This window comes from Phacochoerus africanus, chromosome 3, assembly GCF_016906955.1.
Source record: "Phacochoerus africanus isolate WHEZ1 chromosome 3, ROS_Pafr_v1, whole genome shotgun sequence".
Classification (NCBI taxonomy): domain Eukaryota; kingdom Metazoa; phylum Chordata; class Mammalia; order Artiodactyla; family Suidae; genus Phacochoerus; species Phacochoerus africanus.
The window spans coordinates 31,141,778-31,166,603 of record NC_062546.1 but is presented as its reverse complement, the minus strand read 5'-3'; the positions used below and the strand labels follow the sequence as shown (position 1 = coordinate 31,166,603).

Sequence of the window (24,826 nt, the reverse complement as noted above, 5' to 3'; positions counted from 1 at the left end):
CTGGCCTTGCTCAGTGGGTTAAGGATCCGGCGTTGTCGTGAGCTGTGGTATAGGTCACAGACGTGGCTCGGATCCCTCATTGCTATGGCTCTGGCATAGGCCAGCAGCAAAAGCTCCGATTAGACCCCTAGCCTGGGAACCTCCATATGCTGCGGCAGTGGGCCAAGTAATGGCAAAAAAAAAAAAAAAAAAAGTTTATGAACAGATTGAACACTTAGAAATATCTAGCCCTGCTTATACCCCGTGTCAGTCTTTGTTGACTGATGTTTGATTGACAAGGTGATGAACTTACTGTCCAAACAGAGAACTGAGAGTGAAGGAGAATGCTATTAAAAATTACACTGGGACAATAAGCATGAATTGGGCTGTAACTATTCAGACTGTCAAACAAGACAACCTACTGCAAAATCAATTTTGCCAAAGATGAGATTTTAGTGAAAGCACTACTGAAGAACTGATTACACAAAACCACTGATAAGTCAAGATTTGGCAGAATTATCAACTGAAGAGGGATGAAGGATGAAGACAACATTTTTGAAAATACTCTGAATAGCATTAAGAGAAGATCTTTGGAAAACTCATGAGACCCTCACTATTGCTTTTATTATTATTATTATCATTATTATTCTTTTTAGGGCTGCACCTGTGGCATATGGAAGTTCATACTAGGGGTCAAACTGGAGCTGCAGCTGCCAGCCTACATCACAGTCACAGCAATGCCGGATCTGAGCCACAGCTTGTTGGCAACTTTGGATCCTTAATCCACTAAGCGAGGCCAGGGATTGAACCCTCACCCTCATGGGTACCAGTCAGGTTCTCAACCCACTGAGCCACAGTGGGAATTCCCTGACTATTGTTTTAAAAATCATGCTGTGAAATTGAGTCTGAAGTGAAAGACTTCATTCTTGCTGTCTTATTTCAAAGCACCAACTGCATAACAGAAACCACACCTCTATTTTCTTATCTTGCTCAATCTTTCTCCACAGCTCCACAGCTCTTAAATGTACATCTATTTATGCTTTTTTTCTTCCACTAGAAAATAAGATCCATGAAGGACCTCACCACTGACTACTACACCTAGTGCCCAAAGCCGTGACTGACATGTAAGAAGTACTTAATATTTGCTGAAAAAATGAATATGATAATTGGAAAAATAATGACTCCATTTCCTCCCAAACTCAGTAGGACCTGACTGAGTTTTTTTTCCCCTAACAATTGGCTCAGGGTTGCTTGGGATAATATCCCAAGCAACCTTTCTTTCATGATTTATTATAAAAACACTGGAATGTGTTTGTGGCTTTTCTGATACTAAGGATAACAAGGAACTTCTACAATAAAATCTATTATATTTTTAGAAGAAAATTCCATTCCAATTTATAAGTAAATTTCATCCTTCTCTCTTTTCAAACAGTAGGCATCACTCTCCACACTCCAGGAAATCTAGAATTTATGTCCTCTTATATTTCCACAACCTGCTGTGTGCTCAACTTTCAGCAATATGTTTGATTATAGTGTGTTTTCCCAAGGGGCCTTTGGGTGTGTCCTAGAAAATGAATCACAGAAGCCCTTCTAGCCTCAGGATTTGGGATAGGATATTGTAAACTTGCACTTTTTTTGAGCTTCAGCCTAACATGTGTTTTCTGGTTGTAGGAACACTATTACACTTCAACCTCTGTCACCAGAGTGCCTCCCTTGCTCACCTTCAATGGGAGTCCTCCTCGTCCTTTGTGGCCCAGCACAAACACCCTCCCTCATTCAGCTACTCCATCCTCCACTGGGAATTGGCTCTCTCTTTTCTACACACTCTCAGCATTTGGTCCACTTCGCTTTTAGGGCATGGGATAATCATATTCTACTTACACTACGCCTGTGTACACGGAAAGATCCTGGAAAAGAGGATTCCTACACCCTTCTATCTACAAAGATCATGAACTGTTGACTTGTAAAATGTCGTTGGAGGAGAAAGAATGAAAAGGTAATTTCCTATCTCCCACACAAGAGCTGATAGAGTCTTGTATTCCAAGTACTAGACCATCCATAGTTCTAAACTCTGGAGAGCTTGCAACAAAGTCAGTATCCTGGGTCCTTTTCCTACTCCTAATTTATAGCTTTAAATTCCCCAGGTGAATCTGATGCTGGTGTCTAGAGGCCACACCTTAGGAAACTCTGAAATAAGGAATTATTAAAAAAAAATTCTCTGGGAGTTCCTGTCCTGGCTCAGCGGTAACGAACACGACTAGTATCCATGAGGACACGGGTTCAATCCTTGGCCTTGTTCAGTGGGTTAAGGATCTGGTGTTGCCATGAGCAGTGGTGTAGGTTGCAGATGCAGCTCCAGTCTGGCATTGATGTGGCTGTGGCTGTGGCTGGCAGCTGCAGCTCCAATTCGACCGCTTATATATGCCACAGGTGTGGCAGTAAAAAGACAAAAACAAAACAAAAAAAACCCCAAAAAAACCCTCCCCACTCACACCCTCCCCTCAACAATTTCTTTAGAATTTTAGGAACTACACTGAAAAAAAAAAAAAAAAACCCAAAACTGTCATTTTTACTTAGAAGGTCTGGTGTCAAAAGAAATGACCTTGGATCTTCCCCAGGGGTGGAAGTAGGGACAAAGGAAGAGAGGCCTGGCCCAAACCCTAAGACCAGGGAATGGAGGGGAATGAAGGGCGTGGAGAGGATGTATGAGAGTTCTGTAAGTACAGGGAAATAGGTGGTGACTGCACGGTAGGCCCAGGGAGGCTCTGGAGCCCCAGGAATTACTGTGCCCTCAAGCCTGTCACCCATGGCAGTGAGAACTCTTCACCCATGCCTCACGGCCACGGGCCAAGGCACTAGGAGTAGTCAATGAATGAACATCTCTGGACTCAGGTAAGCTGAGGTTTCTGAGTGTTCCCAAGGTAACGGGAGGAGGCTCTGTGAAAACAGGCTGAGAATGAATTTCATCAACTATGGTGAGTACAGGCTGAGGTCAAGATTACTTTGGTATTTGTTGTAGGTCTGGTTTAGTGTTGCTGAATTCTCTCCGTTTTTGCTTCTCTGTGAAGGTTTTGATTTCTCCTTCAAATGTGAATGAGAGCCTTGCTGGGTAGAGTAATCTAGGTTGGAGGTTTCTTCCTTTCATCACGTAAAGTATATCCTGCCACTCCCTTCTGGCCTGCAAAGTTTCTGCTGAAAAATCTGCCGATAGCCTTATCGGGGTTCCCTTGTATGTTACTTGTTTCTTTTCCCTAGCTGCTTTCAAAATTTTCTCTTTGTCTTTAATTTTGGTCAGTTTGATTAATATGTGTCTCAGGGTATTCCTCCTTGGGTTTATTTTATATGGTATTCGTTGTGCTTCCTGGATTTGAGTGAGTGATTCCTTCCCCATGTTAGGGAAGTTTTTGGCTATTACCTCTTGGAATATTTTTTCTGTCCCCTTCTCTCTCTCTTCTCCTTCTGGCACCCCTATAATATGGATGTTGTTGCATTTAACGTTTTCCCAGAGTTCTCTGAGACTCTCTTCATTTGTTTTCAATCTTTTTTCTCTTTTCTGTTCCGCATCCGTAACTTCCACTAATCTGTTGTCCACCTCGCTTATTCGTTCTTCTGCCTCCTGTATTCTGCTGTTGGTTGCTTCTAGTGAATTTTTTATTTCAGTTATTGTATTTTGCACCTCTTCTTGTTAAAGTTTTATATCTTGTATCTCTTTGCTCAGTGTTTCCTGTAAGTTATCCGTCTTTGCCTCCAGTTTATTCCCAATGTCTTGCATCATCTTCAGCATCAACAATCTAAAGTCTTTTTCCTGGAGGTTGAGAATCTCCTCCCCACTTAGCTGATTTTCTGGGGTTTTTCTTTCTCCCTCATCTGAGTTATAGTTCTCTGTCTTTTCATTTTTATAGGTTTTTGGTGTAGTGACCTTTTTACAGATAATAGGGTTGTAGCCTCTCTTACTTCTGGTATCTGCTCCCCTTGTGGCTGAAGTCTGTATGGGGGCTTGCTGATGGGAGGGGCTGAGTCTCTGGATGGGATTAGAGGCAGCTGTGTGCCTGAGGGGTCTTTAGGCAGCGTGTTTACTGAGAGGCAGGGCTGTGATCCCACCTGGATTGTTGTTTGCCCTGGGGCTTCTCAGTGCTGATGGGTGAGGCCAGATTTTCCCAAAATGGCCACCTCCAGAGAAAGGCAGCTGCTGAATATTCCCAAGAGCTTTGCTTTCAATGTCCGTCCCTCACAACAAGCCACATTCACCCCTGTTTTCCCAGGATGTCCTCCAAGAACTGCAGTCAGGTTTGACCCAGATTGCTAGGGAGACCTCGCTCTGCCCTGGGATCCAGTACACGTGAAAGTCCGTGTGCACCTTTTAAGAATGGGGTTTCCGTTTCCCCCAGTCCTGTGGAGCTCCTGCACACAAGCCCCGCTGGCCTTCAATGCCAGATGCTCCAAGGGCTCTTTCTCCCAGTACCAGATCCCTACACGTGAGGGTTTGATGTGGGGCTCAGAACCCTCACTCCTGTAAGTGAGTCTCTCTCTGTGAACCAGTTAGTTTTCAGTCTGTGGAGCTTCCCACCTGGGAGGTATGGGGTTGTTTATATCGCGAAATCGCCCCTCCTACCTCTTGATGTGACCTCCTCTTTTTCTTCTGGAGTAGGGTATCTTTTTTAAGGTTTCCAGCCCATTTGGGTGGGGATTGCTCAGCTTTTAGTTGTGAATTTTGTTGTTTTTAGGAGAGAAGTTGAGCTCCAGTTCTTCTATTCTGTCATCTTAATCCTCTCTCCTGAGGCCAAGATTGTAAATGATACTACACTCAATTGCCACAAAACAAAATCTTCTTAATATTGGTATTTTGCACCTACTATGTACAATCCACAAAGCAGGTACAAATGAATGAATGAACGAGTGAATAATAAGAGGCCAGGCTCTGCAGACCATGAAGACCAGAGAGGGCCTAAGTGGTCATGGCTGCTCTCTGTCTCCTGGATCTGGCCACATAGCTCTGAACACTTCAAGGCCAGGAGAGGACTGATTCCTCCCATAAAACTGTAGGCCTATTTATAAACAGCCTGCTATTCAGGCCTCAGCTGTGCCAAGGACAGAAGATTCTATGACCACTGCCTGAGCATATTCTAACTTGGGTCTTAATGCTGCCACCTCTGTGAGTTTTGCTGTGACAGCCCTGGCTCCTTCCAATCTATTCTCCCAACTGCTGCCAAAGCCATCTCTCTAAAACACTGATCTTTGGTCATTTGTTGGCTTAAAGCATCTTAATAAGTTCTAGTGGTTTCTAGGCTATAGTGCAAATCCCTCAGCTGAAGCCCCAGTCTCTTTTTTTCCTTGTCTTTTTGTCTTTTAGGGCTCCACCAGTGGCATACGGAGGTTCCCAGGCTAGGGGCTGAATCATAGCTGTAGCTACTGGCCTACGTCACAGCAACTTGTGATCTGAGCCACGTCTGTGACCTACACCACAGCTCACGGCAATGCTGGATCCTTAACTCACTGAGCGAGGCCAGGGATCGAACCCACGTCCTCATGGATGCTAGTTGGGTTTGTTAACTGCTGAGCCATGATAGGAACACCATCCCCAGTTTCTTTATGACAGCTTCTGTCTGCCCTGCTCTCTAGCTCCTTGCTCACAGAACTGTCACTTCCGCTCTGCTAAACTCCTGATAGTTCTTGAAAGTGCATGGAGATGCTCCTTCCTACCCTGAACATCCTCACTCCCTCAACTCATGTTCCTTAGACTTCAGCTCCAGTGCTATCCCGTCTCATGCAGACTCAGGCAACACCAGCACTCCGCTCTCCTCCTAGGGCCTCCAGGAACCCAGGGGCACATCCTGCCTCCCAGCATATGGCATGGATCCTGCTGTCCACTCATGGCTGCCTATGCTGGGCCAGAAAGTGAGTGGATGGTAAAGGAAGTCTAGTGGGTCGTGGCCAAGGAGATCACAGGAGAGAGGTCTGCTGTGACCATGCCAGCCATAGGTGGTGTTCACAGATGGTTTGGATGGGACTGTCCAGGGCAAAAGGGTCCAGAGGAAACCCAAGGGAATGATGGCAATGAACAACTGAGAAGAAACAGCCAAAGCCACAGGTGAAAAGCAGAAAAGAGGAGACTTTTAAGAAGAAGGAATAATAAATAACAATCAGGATGAAAACCAGGAGGTAGTATAAGAACTTTAAATGCCACCTGAAACTAAGAGAGATTTATACTTTAAGTAGTTTAGTTCTAAATGTATTTCATGGTGTTATAATTCTTAAAATCCTTATGGTACAGACATCTAACACTAGAAGGGATGTGTATACATTATCATACAATAAATGTAAACCAAGTATATCTGACTGTTCATAATAGCTAAGAGTGAAAACCACCCAAGTATCCATCAACAGATGAATGGATAAACAAAATGTGGTATATCCATACAATAGAAAATTATTCAGTCTGCAAAAGGAATGAAGTATTGAAACATGCTAAATATGGATGCACCTTGAACACACAGTGCTTACTCAAGAAGCTGGTCACAAAAGACCACCTATTACATGATTCAATTTATGTGAAATGCCCAGAATAGGCAAATCCATAGAGAAAGAACGTAGACTGGTGGCTGCCCAGGCTAGAGGGAGCGAGGAATGGAAGGGACTGCATCTGGGTGTGGGGTTTCTTTTTGGGAGGATGAACACATTCTAAAACCAACGGCAGTCATGGTTGCACAACTCTGTGAATATACCAAAACCCACTAAATTGTGCATTTTAAATGGGAAAACTGTAAAGTATGTGATTTATATCTCAATAAAGCTGTTAATATAAAAAGTCTATGTGAATCAACAGAAGTCTCATACATGTTTTGCTTAGTACAGCAATCCTACTAGCACCTGTAAACATAAGTCTAGGATCTAAATGAATGCCCAGTTCTCAATACAAATCCTGTGCTGCCTTCACTTGTGAACACTAGCCTCTTACATAAACTAGCAAACGAAACACCCAGCATGGAGAGAACTTTAATATTAGTTCCACATTACAATAACAACCTCTGTTGCAGAGCCGGTAACAAGCCAGCATCCCAGCTCCACCACCCACCTTCCCACCTCATACACAATGTCTGCCTGTGCATTCTCTGTCTTGAATACCTACCCTCCCAAACGATGGCCATGGCTGAAGCCAGGTGAGTCCTACGGACACAGGGAAACAACTAGACTCGCTTTCAGAAAGCGGAGACTGAAGAAGGGGAACTCACCCACAAGAGCAGCCAACCAGAAACCAGGCGCAGCAGACCCTACACTCCCACCATCCTCCACCACACAGGCCTTTTCAGTCTGGGTGGTTTTTAAAAATTTTAAACTGTATCTACAAAGATTTTTATAGTTAGTTTCAAACTCCCTGAGTTAGCAGTTGTAGGTTTTGATCTGTTCCTAATTATGGAAAAGAATCCTGGGATCAGTTCAGAGCGAAAGAACTTGAGTTTACTATTACTTTTTAAAGTGCCAATATTTACACAAATTTCTGAGTAGAGAATTAAATTTCCTCAGTTATTTTGCTTTAAAAAATGAGAATCAAAGACAAAAAATGTCTTTGTCTGCACTGAAAGCCATACTGAAATTTAACTGAATGGCCTATACTGCCCCCTTTAAACATTTCCCATTCTCTTCTTCAAATAAGTCTGCATTTTAACTAAATCTACATAATCTCTAATGTGTATTTAAGAGCTAATTATGTCTAGAAAAGCTAAGGCTCGAGGAAAATAAAGCAATAAAAAAAGGTGCAGCCTTCTCTGCTGAGAAGATGCCCACATCTGCCTAGGAAGATGCAAGCTCAGGCCCCTCAAGCACATCCAGATCCAGTCCCAAGTGTGGAAAGAACAGCACTGACCAGGTTCTCATGCAAAGATACCAAGAACACATGAGGCCGATGATCCCGTCATGCTGTTCGTGAATACTGCAGCGATTTGTACCAAAGAGTAAAAAGACATATTTTCAAAAGAACTTACCTGCTTTTTCAAGGACAGCTTGGCAAACTAAATGGCAAGCATGCCATCATTTATTTTCGAAAGTGCTCCTGAATGCAGCTTTCATAAGTGGATCTTATTCAAGTGAGTGATCCAGTCCAGGTAAAGAAGACCAAAAAATCAGGCAGAAAATCAACATCTCTTTGAGTCTTAAAGTTAGTACTCTTAAAAAGTATATGTGGGGAAGAAATCCCTCCAGAAGGAAATGACCATGTCAGTGACTTTCAGAGGGTGGAGCAACAGGGTATTGGTAGGAAAAAAAAAAAAAAAAAACCCAAACAAACTCGGCATTGGCAACAGCACAGCTATCTCCAGCACAAAAGCCCGTTTATATGCACAGAGCCCTCTTTCCAAAAAGGAAAAACGTCAGCAGTGTAAGTCAAGATTTTCACTAAGAATTGTAAAAATACTAATCATTTTCCAGCTGTAAGAAAGAAAGCTATGAGTTCAATCAGATCTGGAATATAACATATTTTCATATGTCAATATGAAAATAACCTCAACTTAAAACAAGTCAATAAATTATATTTACTAGAACCCAAAGAAAATATTTTATTTTTTATTGTATGCAAACTTGACAGTGTTAGCAGATGTTATCAAATTGAAATGTGACTGACTAGAGACTAGAGCTGACATTCCCTGGGGGTCAGACAAACATTCTAACTTGCTGGCCCCACTCCAAATGTAGACAATAGCAGAGAAAAATGCTAATATGTTTCCAAAGATTCCTACCACATTGATGTGAATATCTGGTAAAACTCCTGCCCCTTGTGTGTGTGCGCGTGGGGCGGGGGTGCTGGCCTAATCTGATGAGAATTTTCAAAAAAGGGTGTAGAAGAAGTCAGAGAAAGTCGAAGGTTCAGTAGATCTGTATCTATTTTTGGTCTAAAATTTTTATTTTCAGATGTTGTATAAATGGAACTGCATAGTATGTAAATTTCTAAGATTTTTTTTTTTCCATTCAGCAAAATTTCCTCAGACTCATCCAAGTTGGTTTATCAAGTTTGTTTCTTTTTACTGCTGAGTATTATTCCATGATATCTAATGTAGCAGAGTTTGTTTAATCATTCACCTGTTGGAGAATACTTGGGTTGGTTACAGTTTGGAGGTATTAAGAATAAAGCTGCTAAATATTGCTGTACAGGTGCTATAAACAATGCTGTTCAGGTGTTAGAATGTACATCAGTTTTCATTTCTTTGGGATAAATGCCCAGGAAAGCAACTGCCAGGTTGTATACTAAGTGCAAGTTTATTTTTACAAGAAAATGCAAAATTCTTCTCCAGATTGGCTGTCCCATTTTATCAGTAATGTATGGTCCATTTCCAATGGACCAAAAGATTCAATTTCTATGCTTTCTCTCTAGCATGTGGTGTTATTGCTATTTTAATTTTTAGTTATTTTAATAGGTGTGTCCACTGTGGTTTTCATTTATTTATTTATTTTTGTCTTTTTAGGGCCGTATCCATGGCATATGGAAGTTCCCAGGCTAGGGGTCAAATTGGAGCTATAGCTGCTGCCCTACACCACAGCCACAGCAACACCAGATCTGAGCCGAGTCTGTGACCTACACCACAGCTCACAGCAACGCCAGATCCTTAACCCACTGAGAAAGACCAGGGATTGAACCTGTGTCCTCATGGTTACTAGTCAGATTTCTGCTGAGCCAGGATGGGGAACTCCCTCCTCTAAGTTTTATAGTATCTGGTCTTACCTTTAGGTCTTTAATCCATTTTGAGTTTATTTTTGTGTATGGTATTAGAAAATGTTCTAATTTCATTCTTTTACATGTAGCTATTTCCTAGCACCACTTACTGAAGGGATTGTCTATTATCCATTGCATATTCTTGCCTCCTTTGTCATAGATTAGTTGACCATAAGTGCATGGGTTTATTTCTGGGCTCCCTATTCTATTCCATTGATCTCTATTTGTCTGATTTTGTGCCAGTTCTATACTTTTTTTACACACCCCAGCATGTGGAATTTTCCAGCTGCTGCAGTGACAATGCCAGATCCTTAAGCTGCTGTGTCATAAGAGAACTCCAACAGTCTTTATTTTATTTTTAAACTCGTATTTATTTACTTAATTTTTTTAGGGCCACACCTGCGACCTATGGAAGTTCCCAGGCTAGGGGCTGAATCGGAGCTGCAGCTGCCAGCCTACGCCACAGCCACACCAGATTTGAGCCTCATCTATGACCTATGCTGTGGCTTGCAGCAATGCTGGATGCTTAATTCACTGAGCGAGGCCAGGATCAAACCTGAAGGTGACACTAGTCAGGTTCTTAACCCAGATTGTTTTAAGTTGCTGGTCTCTTAATTCAAACACATTTCCAATATCCTGTATTTGTACCCTCCTCACAATTGCTGGTTTTGATATCATATTTGTGTGTGGATGATTTCCTACATTTACTATATGTTTGCCTCTACTGGTGAGCTTTCCCATTTGCAATTTTCTTGTTTCTAGTTGTGGCCTTCCTTTCCTGCCTAGAGAAGTTCCTTTAGTATTTGTTCTAAAGCTGGTTTAGTGGTGCTGAATTCTCTCAGCTTTTGCTTTTCTGTAACGCTTTTGGTTTCTCTGTCAAATCTGAACAAGAGTCTTGCAGGGTAGCATATTCTTAGTTGTAGGTTTGTTCCTTTCATCACTTTAAATATAGCAGGCCACTCCTTTCTCACTTACAGAGCTTCTGCTGAAAAAAGTCAGCCAATAACCTTATGGGGATTCCCTTGTATGTGATTTGTTGCTTTTCTCTTGTTACTTTTAATATTTTCTCTGTCTTTAATATTTTTCAGTTTGATTAATATGTGTCTCAGTATGCTCCTTCTTGAGTTTATCTCTGCACTTTCTGGACTTGAGTGTTCCCTTTCTCATGTTAGGGAAGTTTTTAGCTATTATCTCTCCAAATATTTTCTCTGGTCCTTCCTCCCTCTCTTCTCTGTCTGGGACTTACATATATATAAAATGTGAATGTTGGTATGTTTAATGTTTCCCAGAGGTTTCTTAGACTGTCCTTATTTCTTTTCATTCTTTTTTCTTTAATCTCTTCTGTGACAGTGATTTCCACCAATCTGTCTTCCAGCTCACTTATTTATTCTTCTGCCCCATTTATTCTATTGATTCCTTCTAGTGTATTTTTCAGTTATTGTATTGTTCACCTCTTTTTATTTGTTCTTTTAATTTTTATTTTTGTCTTTTTTAGGGCTGCACCCACAGCATGTGGAGGTTCCCAAGCTAGAGGTTGAATTGGAGCTGTAGCCACTGGCCTACACCACAGCCACAGCAATGCCAGATCCGAGCTGCATCTGCAACCTACACCACAGCTCAAGGTAACGCCAGATCCTTAGCCCACTGAATGAGGCCAGGGATTGAATCTGCGTCCTCATGGATACTAGTCAGATTTGTTTCCCCTGAGCCGCGATGGGAACTCCTGTTTGTTCTTTAAAATCTTCTAGCTTTTTTGGGGCGGCTGCACCTGCAGCATGTGGAAGTTCCCAGACCAGGGACTGAATTCATGCCACAGCAGAGACCCAAGCTGCTTCAGCGATAACATTGGAATCCTTAACCCTCGGCACCACAAGATAACTCCTAAAACTTCTAGCTTTTGTTAAATATTTCTTGTACTGTCTCCTTCTGTGCCTCCACTCCTTTTCAGAGATCTTGGATCAACTTTACTGTCACTACTCTGAATTCTTTTCCATGTAGATTAACTATCCCCACCTCATAGAGTTGTTCTTCTGCGGTTTTATCTTCTTTTTTTACCTCACATAGTTGTTCTTCTGGAGCATAGTCGTTCATCTGGAATATATTTCTCTACAATCTCATTTTGTTTAACTTTCTGTGTTTGTGGTCTGTGTTCCACAGGCTGCAGGAATGTAGCTCCTCTTCCTTCTCATGTCTGATTTGTGGTGGGTGAGGTGTGTCCAGGGGCTGTGCAGGCTTCCTGGTGGGAGGGACAGCTGCCTGCCTACTGCTGGGTGGAGCTGGGTCTTGTCTGTCTGGTGGACAGGACCATGTTAAGCGGTGTGTTTAGCCACCAGGCAGCAGTGGGCTCTAGGTGACTAGGCAGCCTGTCTGCTTACCGGTGGGGCTGTGTTCCCACTCTGTTGATTGTTTGAGCAGCAGTATCCCAGCACTGAAGCCTGCAGGCTGCTATTGGGGGTCATCTCAGTGACAAAATGGTGACCTCCCAGAGAATGCATGCTGATGAATACTCCCCAAGGATTCTGTCACCAGTGTCCTTGACCCCACAGTAAGCCACAGCCATCTCCCACCACCCCAGAAGACCTGCCATGACTTGCAGGTAGGTCTGGCCCAGGCTCCTATGGAGTCATTTGTTTGCCCTGAGTTTCAGTGCATGTGAGACCATGTATGCGCCCTTTAAGAGTGGAGTCTCTGCTTCCTCCAGTCTTATATAACTCCTGTACTCAAGCCCCACTGGCCTTCAAAGCCAAATACTCTGGGGGCTCCTCCTCCTGATGCAAGATTCCCCAGGCTGGGAAGCCTGATGTGGGGCTCAGAACTCTCACTCCTGTGGGAGAAACTCTGCAATATAATTGTTTTATAGTTCGTGGGTCACCTACCCAGTGGGTATGGGATTTGATGGTACAGTGAAAGTGCCCCTCCTACCATCTCATTGTGGCTTCTTTGTATGTAAAATATCTCTTTTGGCAGATTCCAATCTTTTTTGTCAATGGTTGCTCAGCAGTCAGTTGTAATTTTGGTGTTTTTATGAGAAGAGGTGCGCTCAAGTCCTACTCTGCCATCTTGTCTTCTAGAGCTATACTGAGAGTTCTTATATTTTATTTATTTATTTATTTTTGTCTTTTTTGGGGGTGGGGGAGCTGCACCCATGGCATATGGAGGGTCCCAGGCTAGGGATTGAATTGGGGATGTAGCTGTTGGCCTACACCACAGCCCACAGCAATGCAGGATCCGAGCCACGTCTGCGACCTACACCAGGGCTCACGGCAACGCCAGATCCTTAACCCACTGAGTGAGGCCAGGGATTGAACCCACAACCTCATGGTTCCTAGTCAGATTTGTTTCCACTGCACCACGATGGGAACTCCGGGAGTTCTTGTATTTTAGATACAAGTTCTTTGCCAGAAAAATTTTTTGCAAATATTTTCTCCTAGTATATAGCTTATTTTTTCAACCTCTTACCGGGGTTTTTCACAGAGCAAAAGCTTTTGATTTTGATGTGGCCCAATTTATTAATTTTTTTCATAGATCATGCTTTTGTTGTCAAATCTGAAAATATTTTGTCTAGGTTTAGGATATGAAGATTTTCTATTTTTTTTCCTAAAAGTTTTATAGTTTTACATTTAAATGTGACCCATATTGAGTTAACTTTTGTATAAGAGTGATACTTTGGTCACTTACTTGCCTATGGTTGTCCAATTGTTCCAGCATTATCTGTTGAAAAGGATATCCTTCTTCCACTAAATTGACTGCGCCTTTGTCAAAAATCATTTGGATATATTTATGTGGTTCTATTTCTGAGTCCTTTGTTCTATTCCATTGATCTATGTTCTATCCTCTAGTAATAACCACAGCATCTTGATTACTGTAGCTAAATGGTAAGCCTTATTAATATTTTGTGCAGTGATACCTCCTACTTTATAGCTATTATAACTATTTCATAAACTGTTATAGCTATTCAAGAACAGCTTTTTAAAAACTGTTATAGCTATTTTAGAATCTTTTCCTTTTCATATAAATATTAGAATAAGCTTGAATATGTCTACAAAAAATTTTGCTTTTTTTTTAACTTTAAAAAATTAGGTTAAATATATATTAAGATAAAGTTTACCACTTTAACCATCTTTGAGTATGTGAATCAATACATTTAAGCACAGATGCTGCAAAGATAAGAGGACACTGTGAAAAACTTTGTGTCAATACATTTGAAAACATATGAAATAAATATCTAGAAAAAATTACCTTAAGTGATTCAAATAGACAATCCAAAATATTTTGTAACTATTAAATAAGTTGAATCAGCAGATAAGAAAAAAAAAAAGCTCCACAAATAAAACACCAGAATGATTTACAAGAGAGATCAACCAAGTATTCAAGGTTCATATAATTCTAATCTCACATAATCTTTTCCAGCAAGGAAAAAGAGAGATAGCTACTCAATTTGTAATTAAAGGTTAGCTTAACTTTGATATAAAAACCGTAACTAGGAGTTTCCATTGTGGCACAGAGGAAATGAATCTGACTGGTAACCATGTAGGTTGTGGGTTTGATCCCTGGCCTTGCTCAGTGGGTTAAGGATCCCGTGTTGCTGTGAGCTGTGGTGTGGGTCGCAGACACAGCTCGGGTCCTGTGTTGCTGTGGCTGTGGTGTAGGCCAGCAGCTGTAGCTCTGACTGGACCCCTAGCCTGGGAACTTCCATATGACACAGGCGCAGCCCTAAAAAACAAATGACCAAAAAGACCATAACAAGGACAGGAAAGGAAAATTACCAGCCTTTCTCACTCATGAGATAAATACAAAATTCTAAGCAAAATACTAGCGAACTGAGTCCAGCAATGCATAAAGTTAAAAAAAAAAAAAAATCACGCCACATCCATCAGGACCTAGGAATGCAAATAATTTCCAGGGTCCTGCCTCATGCAATAGGACAAATGGTAGTGCCATTCACTTGAAAGAGAAGCACAGGGTTTGTGACTGAGATCATAAGAATGACTCCCTGAGTGCAGGGAGCCTGTGAATGTCCAGGGAAAGATGTTTAGGGAGCAACAAAGAGCACTGGAGTTTAAGTATAAGCAGGGCTGGAGACCAAGTGCTGAGAATCACCAGTATAGAAATAGTACCATAAATCTTACAAGTGGGATAAAGACTGAGGAGAAGCGTGGACTGAATCCCAGACAACCCCAATGTTTAAGGAAGAAGATTCTTTAAAAAGACAGGCCAGAGAATCAGGGAAAGAAAGGATTGGCAGGTAAGAAAGACAGTGACTCAAATCATGCAATGAGAAGAAGAGGACTGAAGAATTCCATCACTGGAGTCCACTATGACGGCAGCTTCAGGATATGGTGAGAGAAGAAGGCTGACTGTTGCGGGCTGATGGGTGAATGGATAAGAGGAAACAGAAACAGGGAGTGTGGTCAATGTTTACAAGAAGGCTAGTTGGGGAGGGAAGCAGAGTGTGTGCAAGAGCAAAGGCGGAAGCGGATTAGAGGATAAACAAATCTGTAGACCACCTAGATAGGAAAGAGGGTGGTGAGAAAAAATACAACACAGAGCCTGTCATTCACATTCCAGAAAGGGAAAGACTATTTTTTCAGTTACAGTCCATAGGCATGGACACACAGCACCAGAACTAGATTTCGAACCTATCCCAACTGATCAGTGATGACTTGCTTCTTTTGAACAAGCTACTGACAGCTGGCAAAGAGCCTTAGCCCAGTCCACTGACCACACTTCCATGGCTAAAGGTGAAGCAATCCTTGGAAGTCCATCTATACCGGAACACCACATTTACCTAAAACTGAGGAGGTTAAAGCAGAAAGCACTGAGGCAAGGCCTCAAAGACACAGTGGCACATGATGATAAAGAGCACAAACGGGGCCACAGTCTTGGTTAAGAGGGAGTGTGCTGATCTCCTGGGAATAGAGAAAAGGAGCAGGCTGATCGCAGCAGTGGCTGAAGCAGACAACATGAACCCTTAGATCTACCCTTTCAGTTCACATGCGCCAAGAATCTGGGACGTAGAGAGGTTATAGGAGAGAGCCAGGACTCAAATCTGCATCTGACTAGAAGGCCTAAACACTTTAGGTGACCTTACACCCCTCACCCAACTGTGTCCTCACGACCCTCCATCCTATAACCCTTTAAACTCTCATGGCACATTGGGGGTCTTCTCATATGGTGATGTCTACACTCCAGCTTTCACTGGTTATACATGTGTCTGCTTCATGTATATCCACCTTAGTCCAGAATTGAATCTCTGTGTAGCCCTCTACAGGCTTTTAAGTGGTAAGTCCTCAATGAAGAAATGAATACAGGTGTAATTACCAAATCTGTTACACGTCAACTTGCTTTCAAATGTGCTTAAAAATTTCCTCATAAGTGATTTAAGCCTATAATCTTCTTTACGGTATGCACATGGAACTCCTTAGCACAGATATGGCAGAGGCAAAGCAATATTAATCTTTTACATCTCATTTACTGCCAGTGACAGATTAGCGAATTCAGTTTCCATTACAGAGATTTCACCATCTTTGCAAGTATGAGACTGAAAAGCACTTCTTACCTGAATTTTGATGGGCCAGGTGAAATTGCTGACATAAACAAAGAAAGTGATATTTGGGTGGTTGCGAAAATCAAATTTCTCATTAGAGAAGCTATCTTTGTACTCCTTAATGTTGGTTTTTGAAACAACTGGCATCTCTTCTCCAGCCTGGGTTCCAGCTGTTGGGAAGAAAAGATTGAAATAGAAGAGACCCCCTTTCTTTTTTTTTGGACAGAATCTGCCCTTACTATTACAGTAACAGCCTTTATTAAACACTGTTCCATTGTAAGTCAACTATACTCCAATAAAATTTAAAAAATAAAAAACAAATCCCAAAACACTCTGTTCCAGAAACAGCCTTTAAGAGCTCAATCCCATTTAATTCTAGCAACTGTTATCTTCCTTTACACATCAGAAAACTTAGGTTCAGGAAAATTAAGTAACTTAACTCGGGTCGCACAACCAGGAAGAAGTGGATTTGGGATTTGAAGCTTGGCGGGTTGATACCCAAGCCTTTGCCCTCAACCAAAATGGCTTTACCAGGAGCCCCTACAACCCTTCCCACAGAAACAGGCTACATGTGGCCTTGAAAATACAGATACCACTAGGATCATATTAACAAGCAAGAGCATTCACTCTGCCCACAACACTTCACTTGCTTTGCATTTCCCACTTTCACATGTTTGGCAGTACTCCTGATGCACACATCGGGGAAGTGGATTCTAACCCTCACTTCCTAACTAGCAGCGACCCCAAGTCTCAGCAGTAGCAGGTAGCTCTGGGGTGGGGGTGGGGGGGTGTGTCACTCCATCCCTTCCATTACCAGCTACAACCTTTAAATGCCCCCAATCTGATATAAATCCATCCTATTCCCAGGCAGTTCTTCAACATTCCACATCATCCCTCAGCCAGGAATTCTAGTGTCTATAAAGATTCACAAAATAGGCTTTTTCCATGTCTGTGTTAAACACCTGACTGAAGCCCAAACCGGCAGGGCCTCATTCAGACTCACTGTAAATCAATCACATACTCAGGGATGCCGCCTTTCTCCAAACAAAGGCTCTCATGATTCAGACTTCTTAAAGGTCTCTCCATACTGCAGGTTTCTGAACCTTTTCTGAATTCCATACAATCTTTTAAGATGTGATAAACACAAGTGATGTGCAAAGATAATTTTTGTTTGTTTGTTTCCATCTGATTGGTTGTTTTTTGGCCAAAAAACAGTATTGTGATAGGAATAAAGGTGATGAAACATAGTTACCATCTGATGAGAATTTACCATGTTCTAGCTTTACAATGAGTATTTCATTTATTGTCTGATTTAATCCTCAGAACATTCTACATGGCTGGGTGTTTTTAATCATCCCTTTTCATACCTAAGGAAACTGGCTCAGAAAGCACAGTGCAATAAGTAAATGCAGAATTCAAATCCAGATCCACTAAGCTACATTCTTAACCACTGCATCAGGGTTCTTTCTTTAGTAGATTTTCTGCCCCTTAGATCTTCTTCAGGGAATCATAGTAAGATAAACAAGACAGCAAAAGCTGTGCTCTCAGAGCTTGATTTAATTCCCAAAGTGTGTTTTTTCCCATACCCATTAAAATCTGATTCTATTAAAAATGTTTCCTTTTTTTGAAACTGAGTCACTTGCATTTTATATTTCTAAAGTGTGGATGGGAATGATGGTGGCACAGGCTACAGCAATGGTGGTAGGAGGACAGGGGAAGTGAGCATGTATCTACCCTGCTACCATGGCAGGCACTGACAGGTATAGCCTAATTTATCTTTTTCTTTTGCCTGTGCCTGGGGCATGCAGAAGTTGTGGGGCCAGGGATCAAACGTGCACCACAGCAATGACAAGGCCAGATCCTTAACCCTCTGAGCCACCAGGGAACTCCAGGTATAGTCAATTTAATCAATATAATAATTGCAGGAGACAAGTATTATTACCTTCTCTTTAAGACAAACAGCCCTGAGGGTCTAAGGATAGGTTTTAGACATTTGCTTAAGGTCTCTCAGCTAATAAGTGGCAAAGGTGGGTTTCAAACCTATCCGTCTCCAAAGCCCCTTTTCTCAACTCTTTTTCCCCTCTTCCACTCAGAAGGTCTTCTCTAGGTATGTCTTTACCTGAGAAGCTGGCAGCCCAGGTGATGTTGAGGTTGAAGTTCTTGGAGGCATTGATGAACATGTCTAAATCCCTGTTTTGCTGATCAGAAGTATAAATAATTAGAAAATTAATTACCATAACAGTTTCCTAACTTTAAAATAAAGCAGTAATTAAATTTTACCATCTCAACTTTCTTAATTACAAAAAAGATATTTTAATGTCTCAAAAGAAACTCACACTTATAGAAGGGTTAGCAAAAATTTCTAACCTTAACATAAGCAATATAAATAAAATTTCACTTCAAATAAATTTCACTTCCTTCCCACAGAGGTATATGGGGTTTAATGCTTTATCAAATGCCTAACTCCAAGAAAAAAGACCCTCACCAGAACACAATGACCTACATCCTATAATCTATGTTAGAGGGATCAGCCTCCTAAGAATCCTCAGGGCAGCCCTTTCCAAACGTCTAGAGAGGAAAATACTTGGATCAAGTGTCTCAATTTATATTTATGTATAATTCAAACCTATGTACTTCTGAGCCCATAGATTATATACAGTGTAAAAAGTTCTCCAAAATGGAAACGGTTTTTAAAAAATAGCACAAAAAGCTGAAATAAACTAAGTTTAAAAACTTTTGATCATCTTCAGTCATGATTAAGAATATTTTTCTCAAAATGCTCAGCATCACTGATTATAAGAGAAATGCAAATCAAAACTACCATGAGATACCACCTCACACCAGTCAGAATGGCCATCATTAATAAATCCACAAATAACAAGCGCTGGAGGGGCTGTGGAGAAAAGGGAACCCTCCTGCACTGTTGGTGGGAATGGAAACTGGTACAGCCACTATGGAGAACAGTTTGGAGATACCTAAGAAATCTATACATAGAACTTCCATATGACCCCGCAGTCCCACTCTTGGGCATCTATCTGGACAAAACTCTACTTAAAAGAGACACAGGCACCCGCATGTTCATTGCAGCACTATTCACAATAGCCAGGACATGGAAACAACCCAAGTGTCCACCAACAGATGATTGGATTCGGAAGATGTGGTATATATACACAATGGAATACTACTCAGCCATAAAAAAGAATGACATAATGCCATTTGTAGCAACATGGATGGAACTAGAGAATCTCCTACTGAGTGAAATGAGCCAGAAAGACAAAGACAAATACCATATGATATCACTTATAACTGGAATCTAATATCCAGCACAAATGAACATCTCCATAGAAAAGAAAATCATGGACCTGGAGAAAAGACTTGTGGCTGCCTGATGGGAGGGGGAGGGAGTGGGAGGGATCGGGAGCTTGGGCTTATCAGACACAACTTAGAATAACAGATTTACAAGGAGATCCTGCTGAGTAGCATTGAGAACTTTGTCTAGATACTCATGTTGCAACAGAACAAAGGGTGGGGAAAAAAAAATGTAATTGTAATGTATACATGTAAGGATAACTTGATCCCCTTGCTGTACAGTGGAAAAATAAAAAAAATTTAAAAAAAAGAATATTTTTCTCTCACTAAAAATATTTCAAGAGAAATATGACAAAATATATTTCATTCCTTTGAAAATGCTATATAGCACTTAGAGATATAGCAATTTGAAGAGCTAGTTTATTTTGACTCTTGAGACTGAAAAGGCCATCTCTGAAAAAATGCTGAGCCAGCTGGAAGAAGAGCACTGTCAGCTGTGCTGGCTAAGTCATGATACTAATATTCAGCTTTCACTGAAATTTGGCTAATAAATCTCTTTCTTAGGGTCAAAAAATTGTTTTTCCAAATGAGTCAGATGTTGTATTTTATATTTTTGAATCCAATCCTGCTGAAGTTCATTTTGAAAGATTTTGAAACAGGTTAGAAAAAAGACTTTAAAGGCTGTTCTCTTGATAGTTTTTACAGCAAAAAATTACAACAATGGAAGCATTTCCAAACAGCATTTCCAAAATGTGATAGTTTTTCTGACAAAACAGTCACCTTCTGATTTACTGATAAAGCCTCACCTTCCTCTTGAGGGGACAGCTCAAGTGTTTATTTTTTAATAACACAGCACATTACTAGCAATCACTTCTTTCCATGGAAAAGATTAATAAACTTGAAATCCTGGTGCTTTTGTAAAAGACAGGACACACACATTGTATAACGCTATTAAATATTATCCTAAGAAAAACAAGGCAGTAAATAAATTTTATGTGTGGCACTTTTGCTATAGCCTTATCCTGAAAAAATTAAAAAAAAAATTCTGGTCAATACAACCACTGAAATTATATACCAACACAGCTTTTCCACAATATTTTCAAATTTTCCACAATAAATAAAAGTCATTTATTATTTTTCTTAAAAAGCTATTCATTCATGAGAATATATCTTCTCTAGTGCATCTCTTCTCAATTTTATCACTGAAGTGGAATATAAAAAACAAATCTTCCTTTCATTTAATTGTAAACATCACACACTATGGACTTTGTTTTACTACTAATTTATTTATTTCTTAAATTCAGCAGTGCCTGTTGATAACATTTGTTAACAAAGGAATATACTTCGGCTTTTTATCATATAGTTTTCCATATCTCCTTTGTTACATTTATTGTATTTTGTAATGGTAAATGACTCTGTATATGTTGATGAGAAATAAGAAACCTCTAAGGAGGTTCCTAAATAATTTATCATCAAGTTTAGTAAAATTTCATTTGAGTGAGAAAAAAGAATCTATACATGTATGTGTAACTGGGTCACCATACTGTATAGTACAAAATTGACAGAACCAGCTATAATGAAAAAAAACAAAACAAAAATCATTATGTAAATCAATAAATAAAATATTTTAAGAAAAATTTCATTTGTACCAGAGTAGTTTTGAATAACTTTCTATTTCACTGAAGAAATCGTAATGGTGTGTCTTCACGTCCTAGATGCTTCACTTTTAAAGGTCGTGCTGTGGTGGCTGCCTTCTACCGCCAGGTAATTCTTTATGGCAGGTGAGGCTTCACCATTAATAACAGTAGATATCAAAATACATTTCAAATAGTTACCTTAATAATTTCAACTATCTCTGGCTAACCTCTTATTGGACAACTAAACCATCACTGTTTTTACCTCTTAATGAGGCTAAGAACTCTTTCTAGGTGCAGACGTGTCACCTTACATGCATCGCTGGTATTAATTCCCATTCTGCGGGAGTACAATTGGGTTCTGCCGCTGCCCCCTGAGAGGGCAGTTCCCTGTGCAGTCTCCTCTCCTTTCCTGTATGGGACTGCGAAGGGCTGATGGGCACACCACATACGTGTGGAGTCAATGTCACTCTGTGTATCGAACTCTGGTAAATCGTAACAACACCATTCTTACCTTTTAGAGAGAAAGGAGATAAAATGCAGATTCCAACATTTCTTTCCTGTCCCTCTACACATCATCCTGTGGGCCCCACTCTGGAGATGGCAACTAAGGCAGTGCCTCTACCCATAATGAGCAAGAAAAAGATCCATACAAATTCAAAACAAAGTAAGAAGCTTTAAACCTTACTTCATCAGGAGTAGCCACAAAATTGATGGCTGTGTAATAGCGATCATCTTCCTGGGATAGGCTAAAGGTGAACTGATAGTCAATAAGAAGAGTATCTATGGAAAGAAAGAAATGTGTATTTAAAAGCTGAGCAAAACAGAATAGGTCTCTAGGGAAACTGATTTTCTCATAAATATTCAATAGCCAGGAAACCGCTTTTGGCAGAGGAAATCAAGTCTACGGGCACCATCATTTTATTTGAATTCACCAACTGAAAACTGCCCTATATTATGTTCCTGGTTGAGATTTTAGGCTCCAACCTAACTCACCTACAAATATTAATTGAGCATCTACTCATGCTTAAAAGATACAAAGCTATAAATTAATTGTATAAAGTAATCAAGATTCCATGTAAAAATTGTTGATTCCAGGTCTGGAGCAAGGAATATGTGCCTCATTTATCTTATTCTAGAAATCAAGGAAACATTCAAAGACTAATAATGAAGCAAAAGAACATACCTTGAAAAGAGCCTACTGGCCAAAGATGGTATTCCTTAATTCTAAAAAGTATTGCACAATTCAAAAACCTGATTTAAAACTGGGTAAAAGACTTGCATATTTCTCCAAAGAAGATAAACAAATGGCCAATAAGCACATGAAAAGGTGTTCAACATCATTGATCATTAGGGAAATGTAAATCAAACCCACAATGGGAAATCATATCACCTATAATAGGATGACTACCCAACCCCCCCCCCCCAAAAAAAAAAACTGTTGGTGGGGTTGTGGAGAAACTGGAACCCTTGTGCACTGCTGGTGGGAATGTAAAATGGTGCAGCGGCTATGGAAAATAGTATGGCAGTTCCTCAAAAAATTAAAAATACAATTACCAAATGATCCAGCAATTCCACTTCTGAGTATATACCAAAAGAACTAAAAGCAGGATCCTGAGGGCTATTTGTTCAACCATGTTCATAGCATAGTCACCAAAGAGATCATAGCTATTGGTCACAATAGCCCAGTGGTGGAAGAATCCAAATGACCATCAACAAATGAATGGATAAACAAAATGCAGTCCATTCATTCAATGGAGTATTACTCAGTCTTAAAGAGGAAAAACATTTTTTTTTTCTTTTTAGGGCTGCATCCACAGCATATGGCCGTTCCCAGGCTAGGGGTCAAACCAGAGCTGCAGCTCTGCCTATGTCAGAGCCACGGCAACACCAGAATGAAGCTACGTATGCAACCTACACCATAGCTCGTGGCAACTCCGGATTCTTTTTTTTTTTTTTTTGTCTTTCTGCCTTTTCTCGGGCCGCTCCCGTGGCATACGGAGGTTCCCAGGCTAGGGGTCTAATCGGAGCTGTAGCCACCAGCCTACGCCAGAGCCACAGCAAGGCTCAACTCTGGATTCTTAACCCATTGAGCGAGGTCAGGGATTGAACCTCATCCTCATGGATACTAGTCAGGTTCACTACTGCTCAGTCACAGGAGGAACTCTGAGAAAGGAAATTCTGAGAACATGAATGAACCTTGAGGACACTATGCTAAATGAAATAAACAGGTCACGAAAAAACAAATATTGTCTATTTTTACTTAAATGAGGTACCTAGAAGAGTTGAATTCACAGAGATAGAAAGTAAAATGGTGATTGCTAGGGGCCAGGGAAAGAAGGAAATGAGATATTGGCAAATATACTTTGAACTGTTCAAAAAACTGCCAAATGATTTTATGAAGTGGAAAAGCATTTTACATCCCCACAAAAAATTTAGGAGGGTTTCAGTTTCTCCACATCACTGCTAAAATGTGGCACTGACTTTTACTCTTCAAGATAGAGAAATAGATTATAATGCACCAAATTACAAAAGATTAATTGATGTGGTTTCAGTTTACACATTGTAAACTAACCCTTAAGAAATGACCAGTTGTCTGGTTTTGGTTTGGTATTAAAGGGTAATACACATAGTTATCTGAAAAGGTTGTTAAAATACTCTATCCTTTTCCAACTATACATCTGGTGGGGCCAGTTTTGTTTTTGTTTTTGTTTTTTATTTCATGTACTTTAACCAAGGAAACATGGTGCAACAAACTGAATGCAAAGGCAGATATGAGAATCCAATTGTCTTCTAATAAGCCACAGTCTTGGTTTCTGATTCCTGTCGTATCAGGGCTATATCTCGCTGTGGTTTTAATACACATATCTCAAATGTCTAATAATGTTACCCATTTTTTCATATGCTTATTGGCAATTCATCTATCTTTTTTGTTGCAATGTCTATTCAAATCTTTGCTTGTTTTTAACTGCAATTGTCCCCTTATCCCAGAGTCATAAGTTATTTATATATTCTGAATATAAACTTTATCAAAGATATGGTTGGCAAACATTTTTAGTGTGTAGCTTGTTTTTTTTTTTAACTTTTTAAATGGTATTTTATTGACTGGTTGATTGTCTTTTTAGGACTGTACCTATGGCATATGGAGGTTTCCAGGTTAGGGGTCAGATCGGAGTTGTAACCACCAGCCTATGCCATAGCCACAGCAATGCCAAATCCAAGCTGCATCCATGACCTATGCCATGACCTAACGCTGGATCCTTTAACCTACCGAACAAGGCCAGGGATTGAAACCACATACTCATGGATACTAGTCGGGTTCTAACCCTGCTGAGCCACAATGGGAACTCCTTAATGGTATTTTTTTTAAATTTTATTTTATTTTTAAGACCACACTCAAGGCATATGGAGGTTCCCAGACTAGGAGTCAAATCAGAACTACAGCTGCTGGCCTACACCACAGTCATAGCGACACCAGATCAACCTACACCACAGCTCACTACACCACAGCTCACGGCAACACCAGATCCTTAACCCACTGAGCAAGGCCAGGGATCGAACCTGCAACCTCATGGTTCCTAGTCGGATTTGTTTCCGCTGTGCCACGATGGGAACTTTTTTAAACACAAGTTTTAAATTTTGATAAGTCCCAATAAA

At 40.6% G+C, this 24,826-nt stretch overlaps 1 protein-coding gene across 1 annotated transcript in view; it reads right to left on the bottom strand.

The window, feature by feature from the left end:
• Window positions 1-24,826, bottom strand: part of ATRN (attractin) — a 180,860-nt gene that overhangs the window by 40,741 nt on the left and 115,293 nt on the right. Inside the window, exons 22-24 of the mRNA XM_047771508.1 lie at window positions 21,858-21,952; window positions 18,346-18,424; window positions 16,239-16,396 (exon numbers count right to left, since the gene is read on the bottom strand). Of these exons, the coding sequence (XP_047627464.1) occupies window positions 16,239-16,396; window positions 18,346-18,424; window positions 21,858-21,952 (332 nt within the window). The remainder of the gene's footprint in view (window positions 1-16,238; window positions 16,397-18,345; window positions 18,425-21,857; window positions 21,953-24,826) is intronic.